Source organism: Tiliqua scincoides, chromosome 2 (genome assembly GCF_035046505.1).
Source record: "Tiliqua scincoides isolate rTilSci1 chromosome 2, rTilSci1.hap2, whole genome shotgun sequence".
Taxonomy (NCBI): Eukaryota; Metazoa; Chordata; class Lepidosauria; order Squamata; family Scincidae; genus Tiliqua; species Tiliqua scincoides.
In genome coordinates, this window is record NC_089822.1 from 161,852,886 (window position 1) to 161,874,311 (window position 21,426).

At 42.4% G+C, this 21,426-nt stretch overlaps 1 protein-coding gene across 4 annotated transcripts; it reads left to right on the forward strand.

Moving 5' to 3' along the window:
- Positions 1-1,303: 1,303 nt before the first annotated feature.
- Positions 1,304-20,687, forward strand: FN3K (fructosamine 3 kinase). 4 transcript variants are annotated; one of them, XM_066614709.1, is made up of 7 exons: positions 1,304-1,390; positions 10,226-10,457; positions 13,555-13,706; positions 16,395-16,486; positions 17,073-17,155; positions 17,926-18,048; positions 19,575-20,687. In XM_066614709.1, exons 2-7 carry the CDS (start codon positions 10,317-10,319, stop codon positions 19,911-19,913), a joined length of 930 nt encoding a protein of 309 aa, XP_066470806.1. In that variant the 5' UTR covers positions 1,304-1,390; positions 10,226-10,316; the 3' UTR covers positions 19,914-20,687. The 4 variants fall into 4 exon arrangements, with proteins under 4 accessions (XP_066470806.1, XP_066470808.1, XP_066470807.1 ...); XM_066614711.1 differs by lacking the exon at positions 1,304-1,390 and adding an exon at positions 1,769-1,844; XM_066614710.1 differs by lacking the exon at positions 1,304-1,390 and adding an exon at positions 9,972-10,051.
- The last annotated feature ends 739 nt before the right edge of the window (positions 20,688-21,426 follow it).

The following is a 21,426-nucleotide window of genomic DNA, read 5'->3' on the forward strand; positions in this document are numbered from 1 at the left end:
CCACTAATTGTGTTTTCCTTTTCTGGTTATTTGGCTATAACGTTTGATAGAATACAGATATTTCAGTGTGGTTTGTTGCATTGCATACTGCATTAAATTACAAATCAAATGATACATAACATGATGGTGTTATTTGAAAATACTAAGATTTCACAATTTTGGCCATAAACATCCCAAGTGTGGACCCACTTCGGTCCACATCCCTCTAGTGCAGTGGTGCTCAAACTTTGAGGGACCTTTACTCCCTCAGTAAGTTTGTGGGGGAGGGGCTAGGCCAGCAATGCGATAACCAGGATTGAGCTGCTAAGGGGGGGGGGTGCTTGTCACTTACTTTTAGAAGGCAGGGCTGCAGCAGGCTGCAGGAGGTGCGGAGAGCCCTGCACAGCGCTCCCCAAGGCTTGGAACTTTCACTGAAAGCAGGTGCAAAGTGCCTCCTGCAAAACGGAAGTGCTTTGCACCCGATTTCAGTGAAAGTTCCAAGCCTTGGGGAGCACTGTGCAGGGCTACGCACCTCCTGCAGTTTGCTGCAGCCCTGCCTTCTAAAAGTAAATGACAAGCACCCCCCCAATGGATGCAATCCTGGGGATCGCTTCCCTACCTCTCCCCTTCCTCTGCCCCTTAAAGGGACAGGGGAACCTTTACACTGACTGGTGGGTCACGACCCACCAGTTTGAGAACCACTGCTCTAGTGACAACACTGGTCAAACATAAGGCCCATGGCTGAATGTGGCCCCCAGGAGCAATTTATCCAGCCCCCATTATAATTGGGTTTTTCCAGTTTGATAACTGGGTGCTCTCAATTATCTATCTTGAAAACATGGACAAGATTTGCATATTTTCTCTTTGTCATTTGGAGCTAATGAGTTTCTGTGTGAGAACAAAGTGCTTATTGATGTCACGTCCAGTCCACAGCAGGCACCATGAATGCTAACTCTGGCCTTCTATATGAAATGAGTTTGACACCCCTGATCTAGTGCTCATCTACGGGCAGCAAAGTAGTTTGTTCCAATGCCTGGGATTGGCTGAACATTCTGGTTCTCATACTACCTTCCTTTTGCTAAATTAGAGCCTTTTAGTACCCAGCATTATCACTCCACAAGAGTACTTAGCCATTGTAAACACTCTGTCATCACTGACTTAGTACTGGGAAAGGGGATGGGAGGGAGCCGTTTTTCCCTGAATAACTCTTTCTCCTGTGAGGTGATTGGAGCCTGAGCAGGGAAGGAGGAGATCATGTGATTGTGTCTTTCTTCTGCTCACTGCTATTTATACTCCTGTGCACTTGACTAATCTCATAATAGCCTAGCACTACAAACACCATGCAGAGAATATTTCAAATGCGAATTCCTGCACAATAAATTCATCTGAAAATAAATATCAAGGAGGTCAGGTGAGTCAATACTGGAAATTAGGAACCCCCAAATACTATCAATTGGATCTCTTCACATCTCCTAATTACTAAATCAGCCTTGTTAGCTTGTCTCAAACAATTACTTCCAAATTTAGCACTCTTTCACAAAAACATGTGTCTTTGCATGATCCTGGGGAAATTGCCAGATAGAACTATGGTCTGATCCAGCAGGGCCATTCTTGTGTACTAGGTAGAAGCAAGTGGTAGCACTTTCCGTGGACTGTACCACTTCAGCTTGCTGGTGAAGATTCACATTTTGAATTTTTCCCCCATGGGAGAAAAGCCCCTGTACATAAAAAAATAATAGCATGTTAGAGGGAAGGCTAGACTAAGCCCTTTTTTCTGACACATAGGAGTGTGGTCAGGTAGGAGAATACCATGCTGGGATTCCTTCTAGAGCAGAAGAAGAATCATCAGCAGTAGGAGTGCTCAGGTACTGCCTTTCAAACTTTTTAAAAAAGAACAGTAGTGAGAGAAAGGATCAGGCTCAGCAAGAGGCAAATTGTAAATTTACCTAGAGTCATATGCCATTTGCTTCTTTACCTCAGGGCGGCATTGCAGTTACATCGCTTCTGGAAAGTTAGATAGGATTGGCTCTAAGACTACTGCCTGCATGTTAACGCTATTTCCGTCTGTAAGACACTGTTTTTGACAGAACATTCATGTTGTTTTGGGTTCCTTGTCCTGCAGCTACTGCAACACAGCACACTAAACAGATGCAGAATGGTAAACTTGGTTGTTTGAACAACCTTGCCATTGTCCCACAGACTAGTTCCTATCTTTCTTAGTCTACCTCACGTGCAATCAAACCAATGATGCCCTTAGGACTTGTGACTCTCTTTCTCTCTTTGAAAGTGTTGGGTGCATGTGACTGAGTTTATTCTATTTTTGGTCTTCACTGAACAAATTCCCTTAACCAATTCACCATGGACTCTAGAACAAGGAAGATCCCCCTCTTCCAATTCTGTTTGGAGGTTTGGGATATGGGTTAAGAAGAGCTATTTGGTGGGAAAGACTAGATCCCCCAAAGCAAAGGGTTGATTTTTAGGCTCACTCCTTGCCTATGGTCCCTGGTTCAGGCTACAGAGAGCCACTCCCCAGCTACAGTGTTTTGCTGTAGTCCAAAACCACAGGCACCTTTCTCCCTTCCATTGTGACTAGTCTCTTCCCCCTTTCCTCCTCCTATGCACCTTCCTGTGCATCTTCTTCCTGTGCATCTCCTGTGCACCCCTGCTTTCTTAACAGGTCCCTCTGGAAACTCACCAGAGGGTAGAGTACAAAGGGAAGTTCTAATAAATAAACTGCTGCATGCATCAACCGTTAATATTCCCGTTGCTAGTTTTGTTACCAACTTGCTTCTTCAGGAAAGTGGACACAGTCAGCATGGAGCAATGTCCAAGCAAAACAAAGTTGTAGGTTTAGAAGAGAAAAGTGTGTAATAAAAGGATTTCAAGTTGTGTTTTCAAGGAAGTTATACATTATCATGGAAACATTAGCTGCCATTACTCTTAATTTCTTTCCCATTGGCTACCTTAGACTTGGTTCCTTAGGCCCACTTAAGACACAGTAGTGGCCGTGGCCCACTACTAAAAACAGCAGTCTTATGCTCCAGCTTCTGTAATGTCTTATGGTACTTACCTATCTTGTGAAATCACAGTGCTTGCATTGTCCCGCTGGTGCCAGCAACAGTAAATTAATATGGGATGGTAAGGTGGGGAGACATAGAGTACCATGATATCATGACATGGTAACTACTACTAGACAGTATGATAGGATGAGAGCTGCTCATACACTAAGATGGAGAATCTCAAGTTTTAATGTAGTTGTGATGGGAAAGCAGTGTCTTCCCCCTCCCAAATAATAATAATAACTAGGTATTTATATTATTATTATTATTAACAACAACAACAACAACAATTATATACCGCTTTTCAGCAAAAAGTTCACAAAGTGGTTTACAGTGAAAAATCAAATAACTAATGGCTCCCTGTCCCAATAGGGCTCATGATCTAAAAAGATGCAAAAGAACATCAGCAGGTAGCCACTAGAAAAGACACTGCTGGGGTGAGGAGAGCCAGTTACTCTTCCTCTGCTAAAAAAAGAGGAGCACCCACTTGAAAAAGTGCCTCTTACTCAGTTAGCAGAGGTTTATATACCACCTTTCTGGTCATCGGATTACTCCTCTGACTTTATTCAAGGTGGTTTACATAGGTAGGTGTTTCTAAATCCCTCGAGGGGATTTTTATAACCATAGAAGTTTCTGTCTTTCAAAGGTCGAACCAAGACTACTTGCTCTTTCCATTTGAAGGTATTTTGTTTTTTTTTTAACGTGATTCTTAGAAAAGTGCTTTCACCATTTTAAAATTGCCATTCTAGTGCCACTACAGTTCCTTATGCCCATTTGGTACATTGATGAGGCTGTGGCTGAGAGGGAGTGACTTGCAACAGCCCTGCAGTGTGGTACATGGTTAATTTTGCAGTTTAGGGGTAGGGTTGAAGAGGGGGATAGAGAAAAAAAGGAAATGTGGAAGGGAGGAGAGTGCTGAACTGACACTGGAGAGTAGAACGTGCAGACTGGACATCATCAGGTAAGGGGGACTGCATTTGGCTTGCTGCCTTAGGCGGTCTTGAGTCAGCCTGGGAGGAAAGGGGATAATCAGGTGGAAAAGAACCATACTATGGTAGCAGAGAAGAAGCTGCATAGAAATAATAAATCCATGAACAACAAATAAAGAAATGCCATTGACCTTGCTCAGGAGGTTGCTGAGTCCAGGCATTATTAGAAAGGGAAAAAAAACAACAAGGAAATTGTTCTCATCTCTGCCAGTACTAGATAAACCGACTCTTTCACCTTTGTCAAGTCAAAATGTTAGGCCAGAGATTCCCAAACCTTTTCAACTGGTGGTTCCTTTGACCTACTGGATCATTGGCTATGGCTTCCCATTAGGGCTACAATCCTATACATTTTATAGGGCTGTAGAGTTTTTGTGACGGTTCTGTGGCTCCCCTGGCTGGTTTCCACAGCTTCTCAGATAGCCACAGCTCACAGTCTGGGAACCACTGGGATAGGCCACATCTGTAAAGCAGATTTCCTTCCAATTAGATAACCTTTATCCAATTAGATAACAAAGACACAAACCTTTTTTGCTCTTTCTTGACTTAATGAGTGTCCCCCTAGTCATCTTCTAGGATGACCTTTCTTTTTCTGCTATCCCACTCTCCTGACCATTTGTCCTTTCAAAGCAACAACTTTTATAAGCAGTCTAGCTGCCCCCTGCATCTCCTAATCTTTTTTATATTGTCCTTTATTTCATCTAATCTAACTTTACATCTGCTGTTTGTAATGAAAGGTTATGAGGATAAGGAGGATAACGAAACTATAAGGATATTGGATAATCACTGTTATACAGAAGCTTTGGCGTTAGCAAACTTATCGCAAAATCAGTGTCATCTTTGGGGTAATGGTGGTTGGAATCAAAGGGATAATCAACTTCCTTGTGTGTTTGGTTTATCTGGAGGGATATTACTTTTATATCTCTGCCCATGATATACCTGATGCTATCTCTCAAAGTCAATTAGTTAACCAAACTCAGTATTACTGTTGCTTAAGGTACTGATGAAACCAGAAATTCCAAATTTCTCCCTTCAGACCTGGGACAACATCTGGAGCCATTCCAAAAGGACTCTGTAAACTAGAAGTTATTCTTACAATTGATGTGCGTGAGCTTATAAGATTAGGAGAAATTAGACTAGAGCTGACCACATCAAACAATTAGCAAAAGACCAAGGATCTGTACATGCCTGTCTTCCAAGGCTATTGATTGCCCCATAGTCTAGTCTGCACCGCAATTTCCAAACAAAGTGAGGGGAGATGATGAACTCAACCTCAAAGCAACTACTGGGGCCAGAAACTATCAGATAAGGAAGGAACACTAAATACAATTTTGGTGTGGAGACTGAGACAACGCGAATGAAATATGAAACTGCCTTATACTGAGTCAGACCACTGGCCCATGAAGCCCAGTATTGTCTGCTCTGACTGACAGCATCTCTATTACCTCAGGCAGAAGTCTTTCTCAGCTCTACTATTGTGATCCTTTAAGTGTAAAGTCAGATGTATATCATTATTTTACTGGCAAGTCTGGTGTAGAAAAATCTGGTGTTGATAAAACTAAAAGGTCCATAGTCCACTGAAGAATAGTAAAGGAGCACTTATTCTTTCCAATGCTGGTGCATATTTAACACATATGGAGTCTTCTTCCAAGGTCTAGATTTGGGTATGTGAAGGAAGACGAATAGGGCAGTCTGGGCACAGCACCTAGTGATTAGCTGTGGTTTTTTCTCCCTTGCTTTCCTACTCCACTCTTCTTATTGGTCAGGACTGGGATTTACTGGAACTGTACTAGTACTACTACTCAAGGCTGGGAAACCCTCAACAGAACGAGGCTGCCCTGGGAAAGTCTCTCTCCCAGAGCAATAAAGAACCCCTAAATCTTATGGGTCCCCTTAAAACATAAAGAGTAGCATAAAACAACAGTCTGAGATGGCATGGTAAACGCGATTCCTCACAACAGAACTCGGATCAGACAGGCAAAACAATAAAAAGATAAGGAGAATATTAAAGGGCTGAAGGAAGAAAACAATAAAAAGGGATTTGCGAAGGGGTCACAGCAACGTATATATCAAAACCAAGTGGACATGCTTCAAAGGAGGAGAGATAAAAGGTAAATGGCAAAATGAAACTAATTCTCTGACACAGTTCACTGAACACCATCTCTATGCCAACTTCCTCATGCTGGAACATGAAGAAGGTCTGGAACATACATCTATGGTGTAGTAAGGAGAGTGGATGCACTCTTTTCTTTAAAACAGCATCTGTTCTCCAGCAATGGACCAGACAACTCATACCTTTTGTGACCTTATAAAAATAGGTTGATGATGTAATAGATCCATCTGAATGGATGATTTATGAACACCGGAGCATCTTTTCCTCCACTTGTATATTGTCAGGTAGCATTTGGATGCCCTATAATGTTTTGCATACCAATCCCAGCAGGAGGGATCACCAGAATCTCTTTTTTCCAGGGAGGGGGGATTGGACAGGAAGACAAGCAATCTGCAAAATCACCTGTCTCTCCTGCCATGTGACCTCACTTTGGTGGTACAGAATTAGAACAGATTTTTGCAGCTAGAGTCTCAGCAGTTTGGTTTAGGAACCATCACAGATGTATTGGGCTGAGGCAGCTTAGAAGGATAGAAAAAAATAGACAAAAAGAAGAAGAGAAAATCAGGAATTTTTACCACCGGGGTGGTAAATTTTGAAGTGACATTATTGTCACCTATAGTACAATATGTCCTGCAGCTGCCAACAGACAGCTTTTGTGCTCCATTAATTTTAATAGCTGTGTAGAAGAACAGGCTTTTGGTAGGCGTTTCCAACCATACTTGACAACTGCACATAACAACATTCCTTTTTCTACACAACTATTAGGAGGTTAAACAACACCACCACCAACCCTGTCTCCCTTTGAATCTGGTTGTCATCCTAATTTTATTTTTAATCACCAAGCCTTTGAAACTACAGAGTTATACTGTATTTCAGAACATTTCAGGCTATATGCTGAGCAAATTCATACATAGAATCTAGTAACTCACATGAAAATGTGCATTATATACCAGGTCATGTAAACAGACACAAACCTATGGAGGTGATACAGGAATGGTTGACTGGTTGCCAGATTTCCAGCATCCTTGTTTGAGATGGCCAGTAGAGGGCAGTAAAACAGTCTCCATGGCAAGCCTTTTTGTAATGTACAAGATACTTTATTGATGTTCACTGGGCCTGTTTGCATTTTCTATAAGTCTGTTGGCATCTGCATGGCATATTGTACTATAGGTGATCATAATGGCACTTCTATCTTATTATTAAGATAACAAGAATATTTATATACTGCTCTTCCACAAAGTTCACAAAGAGGTTTACCTAGCAAAAGAAATACATGATTTCCTCCTGTCTCTGAACAGCAATTTAAAAGGATGCAGAAAAACCATCAGAAACCAGTCAACATAAAATACACTATAGGGTGAATCAGGGCTTGCTCTCCTCTAAATAGGAGCATCACTTTAAAAAGTGCCTCTTTAGTGCCTCAGGCATTTTTAGTAGGTATAATTTACAGGAGCAGCACATCCATGAAACCAATTGAAGCAGCTGCTTTGAACATCCGGTGGGGGAGGGGTGGCAAGCTGGTGGGCATTACTAACCATGTGCCCAGCCATTCCACTAGCTGCTGCTCTATCCTCTTCTCACATGCTCTCCCTAGGAAGTGAGAAGAGGATGAGAGCACACTTGTCTTGGCTTGCCTCCTAATCTTCCTCCTCTCCCTGCCCACCAGTGTAAAGAGAAATGAGGCAGAGATGGGGATGGAAGGGAGGTGCATGTGTACACACTGGCAGCTGGCAGCAGAATTCGGCATTGCTTTGGTCCCTGGATCAGCTTGGGCTGAGACTGCTTATTCATTCAAGTTTCCAACAATCTGTCACATTCATCCAACCTTCCAGCAGGTTCAAGCATGACCAAGAAATAGAAGCCAGTGTGGGGATGTGCAGATAGTGGTAGGTTTGATCCTTAAAGGCTGAGGAATAGGCTCTGTTTTTTCCTGTACACATTCATGACTGCCATTCACTCTTGCATTCATTCTAAAGCACTAGTCTTGGGGACAATGTCACAGCACAACACTGACAAGCTCACTTTCTAGACTGTAGGACAGGACATGATTTCCTTCCTAACTAAGGTTCTAGATTAGGAAGGGGGTGGAGAAAAGGATGCAGTGAAGCATTTTGCCTCATTTCCCATTTCCAAGCCTGGAAAATGTTTCTAGATCAAGAGAGGAGGATGTAATCCACTCCTTACCTTCCTGAGTCCTGGCCAGAAGGCATGTTTGGGTGGGGGGAAATAAGAGGCAGGACCAGATTTGTAACAGCTGGTATCCTACTCTTCACTCTGCCAAAGGCAATGATGGAAGAAGGTGTAGAGCAGTTGGGGAGCAGAAGCTGGGAAGCAGAATTAGGTTTTTCCATCAGTTTTTGACCATTTTTCATTAGATTTCAATCATTAGTTTTAGTGCTATCCAAATATACAGTAATTAAGCAAAACAGAATCCACCTTGAAAGCTGAAAATTCAGCTTTCACCATTAATAGAGTGAGAAGAAGAATAAAAGAGGAAAAGAGTGAATGGATATACCATACATGAATGAAGTGTACTTACAGACTTAGAGCCCACTGCTATCCACACCTACCTGGGAGTAAGCCCCATTGACTGTAATGGGACTTACTTCTGAGTAGACATGCATAGGATTGGGTTCTTAACTGATTCTCTGGCCAGTGACTAAGGGCCCAATCCTATCCAGTTTTCCAGTGCTGGTGCAGCCATGCTAATGGGGGTGTGCACTGTATCCTGTGGTAGGGAGGCAGTCACAGAGACCTCCTTAAGGTATTGGAACATTTGTTCCTTTACCTTGGGGCTGCACTGCAGCCGCACCTGTGCTGGAAAATTGGATAGGATTGGGCCCTAAGCCAAGTGGCGGTGTTAAAAGAACAAGGGACAAATCAGAATCAGCAAAGTCAGCCCCAGGATAGGAGGCATCAGTTCTGACCCACTGGAAAATGTTTTTCTGGCCCTTTAAAATGGCAATGAGAATTTGCAGAATTGGCACATGGATACATTGTAAGGCTATGTTTATATAGTCTAGTTTGTTGTTTCCATGAGATGATCCCAGTGCTCTTTATTCAGCAGCGTAAATAAGGATTGTTCAAGCATTGTGGAAATTCAAGTCTATTGTACTTCGTAGCACTTTTTGCTCAAGTATGGACACTCTGCACCCCACACTTTTGTCTGCAGAACTGAAATTCCTTCAAACTTTGTGCAGTGGATAACTAATCCATAAATTGCAATTGCTGCAAATGGTACTCTCCCTAAACAGGTTGGAAGAAGTGTGAATGTATATCACGTATAATGCTTCCTACAGCAACTCTAGGAAAGAGTAATGTTCAGAGTCTGACAAAAGAATCCAGCCCTTAGGACAGTTACAGTACAGAATATTAATGTGAGCACATGGGTCTTAAATGCACAACTTAGGAGTGCTGTTAACACAGCTGCATGTAGCTAGCAAGGGAGAGCCTTTTTATATATACAGTACAAGATCCACTATAACCCATGTGAACTTTTATGAATGACAAATGCTGCAGAAAATGCAGAAGTGATTTACTTGAGAAAACATTGTAGGAATGTTGCTATTTCCATCTTCCTTTTCTCAGATTTGATCTCAATGCTTATTACATCACAGCCCACTTTATTCCATGCATGCAACCTGCTTCAATGCAAGTCATTTCTGCCCAACGTTGCATATACACAACAGGAATCAAATGTGTACACTTGTGGGCAGGGCAGAACTGGGTTAATGGTCTTCATGGCCGATTTAATGCTTCTGAATTGAAGCTCCCTCTAGTGGTTTGCTATTAAAATGTTGTGTATTGGGTGCCCATGTAAACATAGAGAAGGTGGGGGGGGGAGAGTTGGTCCAAAGAGGAAAATCAGGCTGACAAACTACAAATACCAGAAGCTCTCAGGGCAGCCTAGAAAGGTCCTCGTGATGCACTCAGGGGGGGCTTATTTGGTTGTTGTAGCTTGTGTGGTTTTTATATAAGTAAGGCTTTTTTCCTGTGGGTTTTTTTTAAAGCATTTAGCAAAATGTATTTATTTATTTATTTATTTTCTTGACAGCTGCTCATTGCAATCCCTTTTTGCTGTGTTGCAGCCTGCAATCTACTGCAGCAAGAGGAGAGAGAGATCCAGCCAGCCAGCCAGCCAGCCTTGCAATACTGGAGGCTGCAGGACAGCGAACAGCCATGGAGAAGCTGCTGAAAGCCGAACTGAAGACGACCCTTCTGAAGGCATTTGGGAGTTCTGGAGGAGGGTGCATCAGCCAAGGGCAGAGCTATGAAACCGACCATGGGCGAGTGTTTGTTAAAATCAACAGCAAGCCTCAGGTTAACGGCGCTGTCTCCTCGTTACAAAGGCTGCAATCCAATCCATACTTACCTGGGAGTAAGCCCCATTGACTGTAATGGCACTTACCTCTGAGTAGACATGCATAGGATTGGGCTCTGCAATCCTATGCATGCTTTCCTGGGAGTCAGCCCCTCTGAACTCAATAGGACAACTGTTACCCTGCACATGCCTGATCTTGTCTGATCTCGGAAGCTAAGCAGGGTCAGGCCTGGTTAGTACTTGGATGGGAGACCACTTAGGAATACCGGGTGCTGTAGGCTTATACCATAGTCTTTCGAGACTGAAGGTTGCCAACCAACCATTACTTCTGAGTAGACATGCCTGTGATTGGACTCTGCAATCCTATGCATTCTTTCCTGGGAGTCAGCCCCTCTGAACTCAATGGAACTTACTTCTGAGTAGACATGCATAGGATTGAGCCCTAACATAGCTGCAGAAGGGAAGCAGGTTGGAAAGGAATTATCTGGCTGGCAAAAGAGGTCCTTTGACAGCTGAAATCAGAGTGGCATTTTTTCTCCTTGCCAATTTCTGGTATGTTGGAGTGGGGAAGGGGATCAAGTGAGGAGACCTTCACTAAGCTTCTCAATATTGTTCTAAATCAGGTTCTCAAATGTCTTGACAGCAGAAGGGGCAATTGGTTTTGTATGCATCACTCACACACCCAAGCTCACACACCCACCCCATTAACAGTCAGTCTAGGAAACTGGAGTAAGAACCCAATTAAGTTGCCCCCTGCCTCAGTTGTAAGATGCCTTGAATTAAAATCTTTTTGTTTTGTGATTTGGTACTAGAAATTCAACAGTACAATATGCAATCAAAGCAAAACATCCAAATAGTGAATTACTATTATTTTATCTGTGTATCTCTTTTTTTGGATTTGAACCCTATCTCCTGGCTTGTCTCTCCCCAGTCTGTCAGTGTGTGGTATGAATTAGCACATGAATGCAAGTACAGTAGGTATAGCCAATGTTCGTAGATTCTTTTGTCATTGAGAAAAAAATATTGTGATATATCTGAATATCTTTAGATATATGTAATGTTTGAATAAATGTTCAGATACATTTCAAAAAGTTTTCATCCCAACTTTAAGCTGATTACCAATATGACCAAATTAATTCAAATGACAATAATTGTTCATGTGTTCATACACAAGATGTTGATAACAGTGCCAGGAGCCTACACTCTCAGGTGGAAGGGTCCTGTTACCCATTGGTAAATTCTGTACCAGCATCTAGGCAAATCTAGGCATGTGTGTGAATCTATATCACATGCATATGCACCAGGGCTTCTGAAAGGAATTTTATCAGGGGGTACAAAGTTTCTTTTGGGCCCCTTGGCAAAGGGGGAGGGGTGAAACAGCAAGGGAGGCAGGTGAGCAGAATGGAGGCAGGTGAGGAGCAAAACAGGGTGGGGGAACACTCCTTCATGGCAAGCAGATCCACGAGCCAAAGAGCTACTGTAGCAGTCCAGTTTCCTCCCAGATTTGACACTGTGTTAAGGAGTGTTGTGTATGTATTCCTCGACCCAGCAATACCTGCAGCCCCACGCTTGTGGTAGTGTTCCCAGCATCCTATGCAGGCCACAAGTCTGAATAGATAGGAAAATGTAAGATCTCAGGAAATTTCTGGGCCCTCTCCTTTGGTTCTTGGGCCTAGGTACAAATTGCCCCCTTTACCCCCCTCTCCTAGGCCCTGATATGAACTCTTGGAGTGGGATAGGCTGCAACTACAAAATAATGATGACATTTCCAGAGAAACTTTATTAAATCTCAGCTTGTCGTAGTCACTTTCTACACTTCGCTGCCAAATCATCTCACCAACCACATGACTGTTTTTCCCTTAAATCCTTCTTCAGGCTTTCTGTCCAAGGGCAAGCTCCAATCCTGTCCTTACCTTCAAGGTCCTCTATGGCCCTGCCCCCTTCTCCCTCTCAGAGCTCAAATTCCTGCTTGTAACCTTTGTTACTTTCACCATGCTCAGCTATCCAAAGTTCACATGCTCCCTCAAACAATTCCACCATTTGTCTCTTGCTGCCCCTTATGCCCAGAACTGCCGCCTCCCAGAATACTTCTGTGATGCTTCTTTCATACAAATCCCTTCTTAAAGCCTAACTTTTAAATGAAGCCTAACAGTGCAATCCTACATGTTTATTCAGAATTAAGTCCCACTGTATTCAGTGGAGCATATTATCAGGTAAGTGTATAGAATTGCCACTCAGTCCTCTTTCCCTATTGTAACTATATTTAACAAATAATTGAAGCAATCATACATTCTTTCCATGTTTAACCCGCCTTCATTTCCCTCCCCTTCTTCTGTTGTTTCCCTTATATCTTTAGATTGTTTCCCTTTTATATCTTTATATTATAAGCCCCTTGGGGCAGGGAGCAACCCTATCACTCTTGGCCCAATCTTACTGGGTTTCACTGCCAGCAGAACACATGTTCTGCTAGTGCAGCTGCTGCTAAAGTACTGTAAAGTGAAAAGTAGCATGCTGCTGGGGCAGGGTGGGAAGGCTGGAGCTTTCCAGAGCATGTCATTGGCCCTCCTGCTGCCTGTTGGAGCAGGTAAGCTAGTGGGAGAGGCAGGTGGAGGTGGGAAGAGGGTGGAATGGGGGCAGGGAGTCTGCAGGAGGGGGTGGATCTGCTAGCAATGACACATGCTGGATCCTATCCCATCTGGCAGCAGTCTCCTCACTCCCATTCTCTACTTGGATTTGGGCTAGCAAAATCCCTTTAAGTCAAAATTAAAGCAGAATCACCTTTAAATCCCCTTTCCCTGCTGAAGTCTCCACCCCCTCTGTGGGAAATAGTGCACCCATTTCTGGTGTGGCAGCACTAGTGGGGTGGGAACAGATAAAACTGGACTGTCAATGTAATATGTCTTGTAAACTGATGAAGTTGTATACATAAAATCTTAAAAATGTAAAACAGATTTCTAGGAAGTCTCTCCCTCTTTCTCTCTCTCTCTCTCAGGAAATCAGCTACTTGCAATATCCTAATACTGTATTCATACAGAATGTAGTACCTAATACAGAACCGAAATGTTCTCATTCAGTGATATTATTCTTTCTAACTAGGCTAGAACAATGTTTGAGGGAGAAATGGCAAGCTTAGAGGCTATTCAGCAAACCCACACCTTGAGGGTTCCACAGCCTATTAAAGTGATTGATCTTCCTGGAGGTGGAGCAGCATTTGCTATGGAGTACCTGAAAATGAAGAGCCTCAGCAAGTATGTTGGAGTGCCGTGTTGCTGTCCTTGTTAGAAGGTCAATTTTGGGAATTTGCATCTGTGTTGTGTTGTCAGCTGTCCTGAAAGGGTCCTGTTTTACTGCCTTTACATAAAGTCTTGCTGGAAGTAAAATAAATGCAAGGGAATTAACAAGCTCCAATTCACGTCACAGTATGGGATGACTTCAGTGAAGTTATGCCAGCAGAGACATCCTCTCTTTACTTACTGTAGCAACATGTACTCTATCTTGACAATTATATGCATCTGTCAGAGGTCTGAGAATGTCCATACTATTTTATCTGTTTCCTATGGAATGTTTTGGCTAGACTGGGCCTCTTGTAGCTTATGGGATCAACAGCTAGCCTTCCAGAGTTCACGCAGTTCTTAAAAGCTATAAAATCTTCAGAGCTTGGTGTGGGTTTGTCACTCAGTCTTTACCTGGTCATGCTGGTAACACATGACCTGTAGCTATGTCAAGAATTTTCTGCTCTGTAGGTCACAGCACCATCATAAAATGTGACACAAAACCAGAAATGGTGGAAACACTACAGGAAAATAAGAATATTTTCCATAAGGTTTTACTGCTGCTTCTTCTCCTGGGTGGATTGTTGCAGTTATTCTAAATCTGTGATTCCCTCAACCTGTTATATGAACAACTGTATAAGGAGATCAAGCCTGGGTTATGCACCAGGGGCTGTGTGGAAGTGCTGAACTTTGGAGCCACTTCCAAAGGGGGGGGCAGCATGCATATTGTGAGAATGAACTGGCTTCAAGAATGCCAGGCACAGACAAGTTTTATTGTTCAAAGGCGAGCCAAACAGGAATGTGGCTTCATAATCTCACAGAAATCAGATTCATCCGGCCTTAGAGTCAGAACAAATCTTAGTTTTATCTTGTGGTTTTTACGGTTGTCTGATTGCAATTCCATGTGGATAGTTTCATCAGTGGTTTGTTTTTGCACAAAGCTGACAGGGGTCCTTCTTTCCCACTGCCCAGAACTATGGTTACCTTTTTCCATGTGGTTCAAGTAACGATTGATAGGGAATTCATGTAGTAAAGTGCTATGTGTGTGTATTGAGAAGTAGACCTGTATAACCACAAGGTGATTGACACACACCAGAGTGGAATGAAATTTCCCATGTGTGAGCAACTTCATTCTTTGAATGTTTCAGTGCATTTTCAGGTAGAGAACAACCACAGAACGAGTCTCAAGAGAATAAATTCCCCAAACAATAATTGAATGTTTGTTCCGACTCTTTGGGCTCGTTCTCAAGAATAATCCTTTCAGCCCAAGCCTCTGTTGTTGTTCAGCTCAGGTTGGTATGTGCATAGCTTTATGACTGTTGTAACACATATCAACATAATAAGTTAATCCAGGTTTGGAAGTCTTTCTCTGAATCCAGGTTCACCTGTGGTTTGGTCACTTGTCAAAAGATGGGGAAAATACTTTATGCATATGTAACCTGTGCTGAATAAGGCTACAGTCCTATAACACTTACCTGGGAGTAAGCCACACTACAGATAAAGGGACTTATTAGTAAAAATATGTCAGATTGTATTGCAAATTCACCTTCTTTTTGTATGAGACATATATTCATACATACAGGTGTGCACCACTTAACAACAGGGATATGTTCTCTGATTATGCAATTAGGTTGTTAAGTGAATATTCAGCCCAATCTAGTGCCTTTTTTGTGGAAACAAACATTCCCTGCCAGACACTAGTTGGCTGCGTAGGCTACTGGAGATGGATTGCCTCTTTCTTACATTAAGAGCCTCTTAGTGCTGACACTTTACTGGTAATTTATTGGTAGTTATTAAGATCTTAGGAGAGTCTAGCAGGAAATCTCAGAAGCTTTTGCACGATTAATCTTATTTTTTAATATATGTTGGTAAATGATGGAAAATGGGATAGCATTTGGACAATACCTTTATTAGCTTTGACATTTCCTTCTGGCCCTGTGAAAAAACTCAAGAATTATTTGAAAAACAATTTCTAATATACACCAGATTTCTTACACCTACTGCCACATATCAAAAGATTATACCAATAAGGCATTGTTTTTATATTTCCTGCAGCCTAATCCTATCTAACTCTCCCCCTGAGTCCAGTGGGGGGGGGAGGGGAGGGGGAGCAGTCTCCTCCAGATAAGGGAACATTTTTTTTTCTGTTGCCATGATTGGTCTACTCAGTGAATCTGGGAAAGAGAATAGGATAACAGTGAAGGCTGATACTGCACCCTTCCTGGATTCGACAAGCCCCTTTCCCTGCCCCATTTCATTTACCACCATCTACCCTCTGTGTCCCACACCAACTTACTAGCACCAGGGCTTCTTTGGAGGCCACTGGCACATGGCCGTTTCCTGATTGTGGCAGCAGGCTGGCTACACAGAATGGCAGTTCCCTGTTTACGACTGCTGTAAAGCATGCTGCGCCACTAGAACATGAGTTTGGGCAGCCCAGCAGGTCCCTAGGGTTAGACCCCTAGTGAGCTAATTCAAAATTCACTCATTTCATAGCCTCCACTTTCTGCATTACAGAAAATGGCCCTTTGGTGCTCACTGCCTTTGTCTGGGTACCTAGAAGGGGGTGAACTTGTTTTCTGCATAAAATTAAGCGGATGCTTACAGGCTGGTTTGGAAACGTCCCAATCCATAAGGTTGGGTTTTGTTTCTTTATTCTTCTAGATACTCTGCAAAACTTGGAGAGCAAGTAGCAGATCTTCACCTTCATAACCAAAAACTTGGGGAGAAATTAAAGAAAGAAGAAAACACAGTTGGTACAGTATTGGTAGAATATAGATTCTCTGCAGTAGTATAACTTTGTACTGTAATAACTATTCTGCATGAGATAGTGGTGTCAGACCAGAGAAAGTTAGCTGCATTCAAATTCTATTTAAACAAATGGGATTTAAGCATCATTAATTTCCTTCTGATCATGGCTGTAATGTTCAGAAACCACTGCTGAAAATAGTCACATATTTTATAAATAAGCAATATATACCTGTTGTTATATTCCTCTTGCTGATATTTGTGTCCCTTAATCAGTTTTTTGCTTAAAGAATTTTCTTCCCTATAATACTCTGTATACTCTTCCATTTTGCTCAATCTATTCATTGCAGAATGCTATATGATATATGCTATATGATGAAATATGAGCCTTCAGCTGAGTTTGGATAACATGCTGTGACTTAAGGCAAATCCTATGAGACATTTGCTTCTAGGTTTGTGGCTGAACTATTCTGCAAGTTAATTCAAGGCCATAGACATTGGGGTTGATAAGAAGGATGCAAAAACAGTTTTTTAATATCAGAGAGGAAATATTTCTGAAAGCATTTGTATTGATCAGCTTATCATGTTTGACAGGGAAGGGTGCAGGCCTATGTGAACCTCAGTATGTGGATAAGTTTGGATTCCACATTGTCACCTGCTGTGGTTATATAGCTCAGGTAAGCTCTAAAATTATATTTGATGTGAGATGTTGAGATGATGGTTAATGGGATTTGAGTTAATGAGATTTGAGTATAATTTATGTGCAATGCATGTTTAATTCAATTGTATATTTTATGCTGTCCATTTGTGGAGTCTTTTGTATTTTTTGCTTATTCAATTTTGTTTATTAAAACAAATTTCACAGATAGTTGGTACAAGTATCTCCTCATTAATCAGAGAGGTTTCTCTCTCTCTCTCTCTCTCTCTCTCTCTTTCTCTCATTTCATACCCTTCATTTTTAGTGACGAAGACGCAACATCAAGCACAATTCATTTCTGTATTCTTCATTGATTAGGGTTTCTTTTGTCCAGTGTAAGAAGTGGCTGGGACCTTCATCATTAGAATTATTGCTGACAACCAGTAAATGTCCCCAAATATCAATATTGTTCTGTTGTAAACATATGTAATATAACACAAATATGTGTTTCAATGTGAACGGCATAATGTGGGTATACCTATTTTAACTATTAGAATGCCTAGAGCTTTCTGTATCGTCTGCATGTAATATTTAAAATGACATTCCAGGCTTGGCAGGGCCTGAACCTCAGGAGGCATTTATTGCCATAGGATATTTGGCTGTGGGCAGAAGTAGCATTTAAAAGAATTAGTCAAACTTATTGAGAATGTTGGTAGTGGTCAGTTGAAGTCGCCAAAAGATGCAACTTTGTGCTCTAAATACATTGCACTGATTTTTGATAATAAATATTGACTTTTGTTGTTGTTGTAGGTGAATGAATGGCAAAGTGACTGGCCCACTTTTTTTGTGCGCCATCGACTTCAAGCCCAAATGGATTTGATTGAGAGAGATTATGGAGACAGAGAAGCAAGAGAGTTGTGGTCTCGACTAAAGGTAGGGAAGAAATGCCTCAGAGCAGCAGGTCCTAATCTTACCAGCACCACAACCCATCTCATTTTCTGTGGTGGGTTGCAAACGCTCCTGGTGGTGCTGGGAAGGTCTCTTCTGGGTTGCACCAGGCCAGTGAATCACTCTGCTGACCTCTGTGGGCATCAGAATGGCCTGTAGAAGCCTCTGAAAGTCATTTCTGATTTTTAGAGGCAAACTGGAAATTGTCTCCAAAAACTGGAAGTGGCTTTTGGAGCCTTATGTGGAACATTCTGAGGCCTGCAGAGGCCAGCAGAGTGTGTCACCAGCCTGGCACAACCCAGAAGAATCCTCCAGGACTGCCCAATGCCTCTAGAATGGCTATTTGGAGCCATTCAGATGCAAGGGTGGGGAGGAAGGCCCAGCCCATCCATCTTGCATGGGCTTGCATAGATGTCTGCACAGTCTGGGTGTGCTTGCCTTCCCACATCTCTTTTCATGTCATGCTGGTGGAAGGTTTTTCTACCTGCTTTAGGTCTTCCCCCCTTTCCCCCTTTCTCTGGCCAGCAGTATCTGTTCTCCACACCTGCAGATTGGTTTGTTCACTGCTCTCTGTCATAGATGTTGTTCTGCAGCTCTGTCTGTATGGTTTGCTCTAGAAACTTCCCAGGTTGAAGTGGATATCAACGCTGCTTTTACACTTGGACTATCTTTTAAGTAGAATGCAAATAGGAATATGAGCTGAACCCAGTTTCATGGGAATGTGAACCCACCTTTGCCTGACCCCCAACCTCTCTGATGTTAGAGCCTGTCAGTGCTTTCTTCTTTGTCTTTGTGGTATGTTTCTCAGGGTTCATCTTGAGGGGGCAGGTATACATCCTCAAGCTGAGCAAAGGACATGGTCACCCCAAATGCAGCAGATACTCAAGGGCAGTCTTTCTTTCACTTTATTGTAACTCAAAACATAGTACTGGCTGGGAAAACCTGAACATAAATGATGGGGTTGCTTCATCTCTCCTCTTATCTCTTCCTTGCACCTGCACTGGGGCCAGGATGTTAGGCTAGGAGAGGGGTCTCAAATGGAGGCCCTGCATGTCCAGGGGACTGACATAGGGGGGCTTAGCAAGGGAATCTCAGGTTTCAGCCTATTGAACTGCTTGTAGCCCCTTTCCTGGTTGCACTAGGCTCCTCCTTTTCCTCAATGTCACCTTAGAAGGCATTGCAATGCATTCTCTTCCTGATTGAGATGCATTCTGGGGCAACACTGGGGAAAAGGAGGAGTCTAGCGCAATCAAGAAGAGGCTGCTGGTAGCTCAGAAGGCTGCCTGGAGCCCTGAAAATGTAGCACTTGCACTGCAAAATGGTAGGCAAAGTTATTTTAGGGTATTTACTTTTCAAACCATTTTAAAGTGCATCCCCCAGTATCTGTGGAACTGCAGGCCCCAGTAAATTTTTCTTTATACAAGTATGTTCTAGTGTCCTTTAATTTGGACAATATTCAACTTCTTTTCAATGCAAACAATTTAATTGTTTTTGCTTATGCTTCTTTACAGCCAAAGATTCCTGAGATGTTTTGTGGCCTGGAGATTGTCCCTGCACTCATTCACGGGGACCTGTGGGCAGGAAATGTAGCTGAAGATGATTCTGGCCCAATTCTCTTTGATCCTGCTTGTTTCTATGGCCACTCAGAATTTGAACTTGCAATTGCAATGATGTTTGGTGGTTTTAGCAGCTCTTTTTTCTCTGCTTATCATAGCAAAATCCCCAAGGCTCCAGGTTTTGAAAAACGCAACAAACTTTACCAGTTATTTAACTATATTAACCACTGGAACCATTTTGGGACAGGATATCGGGGATCTACTCTTAATGTAATGCGAAAGCTTTTAAAGTAATCTGCAAAACATTGTCATCCTGAGTGATTGACCTCACACTTGCTATCTGAAAAATAAATCAAATGTTTCAAAAATGATGGGTAGCTGCCTGACAGTTACAAAAGACAAGGAATAAGGTGGCGTTTGTACACATTTGATTCCTCACCAAATGCTTGCAGTGGTTTTATAATTCCTGCATTCTGTTGTTAACTAGCATATTAATAATCGCGATGGGAAAGTAGGGAAACTGTACAGTTTGTTGTCCCAGGGAGTGTATTCTGTAACCAATATACCAACAGTGTAGAAAACACTTCATCACTGAAACAACCTAGTGTTTCATTCAGGTTCTCTAGTCAGCAGTCCTATCTCTCATTGCTGAAAGTCACTCTGCAGATTAGTGTTTTGAGACTCCACAATAGTCAGTAAATGCTAGAAGAGTAGCTGAAAAAATGTGAAGCCTGCAAACTTGAAAGCCCATTAAAATATGTAGAATAGCTACAGCTCACCACGTGGACTTTAGTATCACAGCCATAACGTACTATTGCAACTTTGAGATGGAAGCTGTTTTATTGTGAAATAAGCATTTATATGCAAAATATAGCTCTAGAATTTTGAAGTTGTAATCTTCAGATTTAAAAAAAGAAAAAGAAAAAGCAAGTGCATTTCAAAGTGGTCCCCGAAGTTCCACGTGGAATAGCTTAAATACTGACTTTAAAACAGTAGTATAAGGAGAAAAAAATCTTTTGAAGTTACTGTTGATTTTGGCCTTATAGCCATACTTCTCATTTTTTGATCATGCCTCTCTCACCTTCGGCCAAGGCTATTCTTTAATAGTTGGTTTTGAAGAAATAATATTATATTTTTAGTACAGTATATAGTATACTATAGCAGCAGCACTCAAACTTGCGCCGGCTGCATGGCCAGAATGGGATCCCCATTGGGACCGCTTCTGAGCATTCTGCTCCATATGACTTCCTCCTCTTTCAGAGGAAAGAGACACTCTGGGCAGTTGCGTCATCTGCCCAGTGTGGGCAATTGCAAACACCACCCCCATTTAACGCTTAAAATTAAGGATTTGTCTTGGGCAAAGCTTCCACATAGACTTTGCGTACCTGGAGATCATTCCTGCACTCATTCATGGGGACCTATGGGCAGGAAATGCAGCTGAAGATGATTCCGGCCCACATTGGTACCTTTCTTTTTAGAGATTAAACATTGCCCCTGTTTCCCTTTACAGCATTCTCACAAGAGAGACAAAATGTTTGAAAACTGTAAACAGTTTTTATAGTGGAGAGCCTATAACATCACTAAGGGCACAATTCAGCCAACTTGGGGCAGTGCAAGTCCCTTGTGCCAGCCCAGGGGCTTGCAAATGTACCGTAAGGCACGTTTGCATCTCCCTGGGAGGAAGCTGGGCCAGCGCTCAAAGAAGTGCCAGCCTGCAGAAGCTGACGCAAGCCTCTGCGCCAGCTTCCTCCGAGTGCTTTGCGTTGGCCTGGCTGTGCTGACGCAAGGCTCTGAGGTAGGCAGGAGG